Source organism: Centruroides sculpturatus, unplaced genomic scaffold, assembly GCF_000671375.1.
Source record: "Centruroides sculpturatus isolate CEXI.00-Female unplaced genomic scaffold, Cexi_2.0 scaffold692, whole genome shotgun sequence".
NCBI classification, from domain to species: Eukaryota; Metazoa; Arthropoda; class Arachnida; order Scorpiones; family Buthidae; genus Centruroides; species Centruroides sculpturatus.
Window position 1 is genome coordinate 154,652 of NW_019384902.1, and position 2,635 is coordinate 157,286.

At 28.3% G+C, this 2,635-nt stretch overlaps 1 protein-coding gene across 1 annotated transcript in view; it reads right to left on the bottom strand.

Annotated features, from left to right (window-relative positions):
* Positions 1 to 2,635, bottom strand: part of LOC111631508 — a 13,425-nt gene that overhangs the window by 5,776 nt on the left and 5,014 nt on the right. The window contains exon 2 of the mRNA XM_023375761.1: positions 1,849 to 1,855. Within this exon, the coding sequence (XP_023231529.1) occupies positions 1,849 to 1,855 (7 nt within the window). The remainder of the gene's footprint in view (positions 1 to 1,848; positions 1,856 to 2,635) is intronic.

Here is a 2,635-nt window from a genome sequence, read left to right on the forward strand (position 1 = left end):
GACTACGCTCGTTGCTAAAGCTTGGTTTCGTCGCGGAACAGCGCATCAAATTGCGGCCGCTATTTCTGATATTATTTTTCTGCTAAAACTTCGTTGACCTTTGGAGACATCATTAATATAAATAATTTTTATGGCCGTTAAATAAGAAATGTTTCTTTCACAAGAAATGTATAAAATTACAGTACTAAACAGACGATAGGTCGCCTAACTCGCCGTAGCGTGACGCTAGACGGCGAAAAATATATATTTAATTATAATAAAGTTACAATAAATTAAGTTAATATATAATTATATATACAGTACCTAATTTATATATAATTAATATATAATTATATGTACAGTACCTAATTTATATATAATTTATATAATACTGTCCAGACGATAGAAATCTCTCCGTAGCGTGGCGCTACGGACGGCGGGTAAGTAGTTCGGCTGCCCGATGACGTTTTACGTATTATAGGAGTTATTTTTACCGTTGTTTACGGATAATGCCACAATTTTTATAGGAATCATAACTATAGGAAACGCTTTTATAGGGGATCTACTGTATATATAGATATTCTAATATATATTATATATATAATTTTACGTACCTTTTCCTTCGTACAATATGTTAAAATGTTTCGTAAAAACAATATTTATATATATGTTACATCATATATTTGACATAGAATTCAATCGTGCAGAAAAATTGTATTACTATTATTAAGTGATTATTTTTGTTTTGTCATCAAATACAATTGATATTATTTCGGAATAATTTAATTTTTAATATAAGAGGTTAAGAATAAAACCCTTTTCTCTTTTTCTTCCTCTTAATCGAAAATGAATACATGTAAAAGGTTTTCTCTTTGCTTGTGAAAAAACATATGAATAGAAAGTAAAAGCAGAAAACACTATCATTATAGCAGTTTAGTTCTTTTAAATTAGAATTAATTTTTTGTTTTTGAAGTTATTATGAGTCATCATTATTACGTTGCATACCATTAAAATTGGAAAAATGACAAGTTCGGTAACGAAAATTACACAATGTACCACTTAAAAAAATATCAAAAGAAGAAACTGTTTGATATTCTTTTTTTAAAAATCGCATTCTTTTATAGAAAAATTTTGACCACTCTTTCACCTACTAGCCCGTAACAAAAAAGTTAATTTTATATTGTTATTATGCGGTTATTAATTTGTTGCAGCTCACAACTTATACACATTAAACAGCAGATAACGAAGCGAAATGAACTCATTTTCCTCCTTTAACATCGTCGATTCAATTTCATATAACTAATATAATACCCGAATTACGTCAACCTATTCTTTCTTCATATAACACAATAAAAACTCTAAATTAAAAATTTAATGTCGTAATTAATTTTCCATCATTAATTAAAAATAAAACATTTAGTTTTGATAATTATTAAATAAAATGATACAAACTAGCGTATTGTACAGTACCTATACATTATAGAACACATTAATTTTTCCACAGAACAAAACTTTTGTACTTAATTAACATCTCAATGGAAGTTATAAAATCAATAAAAAATTAAGTAACTATTCATGAAAAACATTTATTACGGTAAATTATTAAATAAAATGATACAAACTAGCGTATTGTACAGTACCTATACATTATAGAACACATTAATTTTTCCACAAAACAAAACTTTTGTACTTAATTAACATCTCAATAAAAGTTATGAAATCAATAAAAAATTAAGTAATAATTCATGAAAAACATTTATTACGGTAGAATTAATTTTTTTATCATTACACTTGAGCTAAGTACGAGTATGTTTACTATATGAAACACGAGTTCATAAAAATTCGCCATCCCTCCAATGGAGTGTTTACTTAGAATCTAGTGGATAAAGAAATTTTAATATTATTTTAATATAAAGGACATCATCTGTTTATGTGTATGCAAGTGAAATCTCTAAAACTCCTACTATTTTTATCCTCTGCAGGTGAAATTCTCTTTCGTTGCTCTTTATGTTACAACAAACAGTAGACTTCTTTATTTGAAAAAATAAAATATTAGCAACTAGTTAGTTTCCGATGCAAATTTGCCTAGTTGGATAGGCGAATTTGAATACAGATTAAGCAATGAGCTCGGGCAACAGTGCCTAAGATTCGATTATCAGTTACACTCATAACTGAATAATGGAGTCATTAGCTATTCTTCGCGTTACGATTCTAACTGTCAGAAGCCCGGGAGCAACTTGCATTACAAATCGAATTTGTAGTGTAAGTTACTTCCTCTTCTATTTTGTCTAACAAATGGCTTTACACATCTAGAATGAGATTTATAATTCTCTCTGAATGTAAAAATATATGAATCACTCAATAGATCTCATTATCTTTGTTATAGTTCAGAGCGTAATTGTCCCTACGATGTATAAGCTTTTATCTATAAACTTAATTTAATTTTATTAATAGATTATAGCTTGTCGCTGACGTAAATTACAAAGGGATATTTAAAATTTGGGCAATGTGGTATTTTCTTGAGCGACTGCCTCCGTTATTTTACAGTTTCGTCGACAATTACGCGTCGTGTTTAATTAAATAATTTTATTCGTTTAAAACAACGTATACAAAGAGCCCAACAACAATAACGAGTAGCCGAGGCATACAAGTGTTT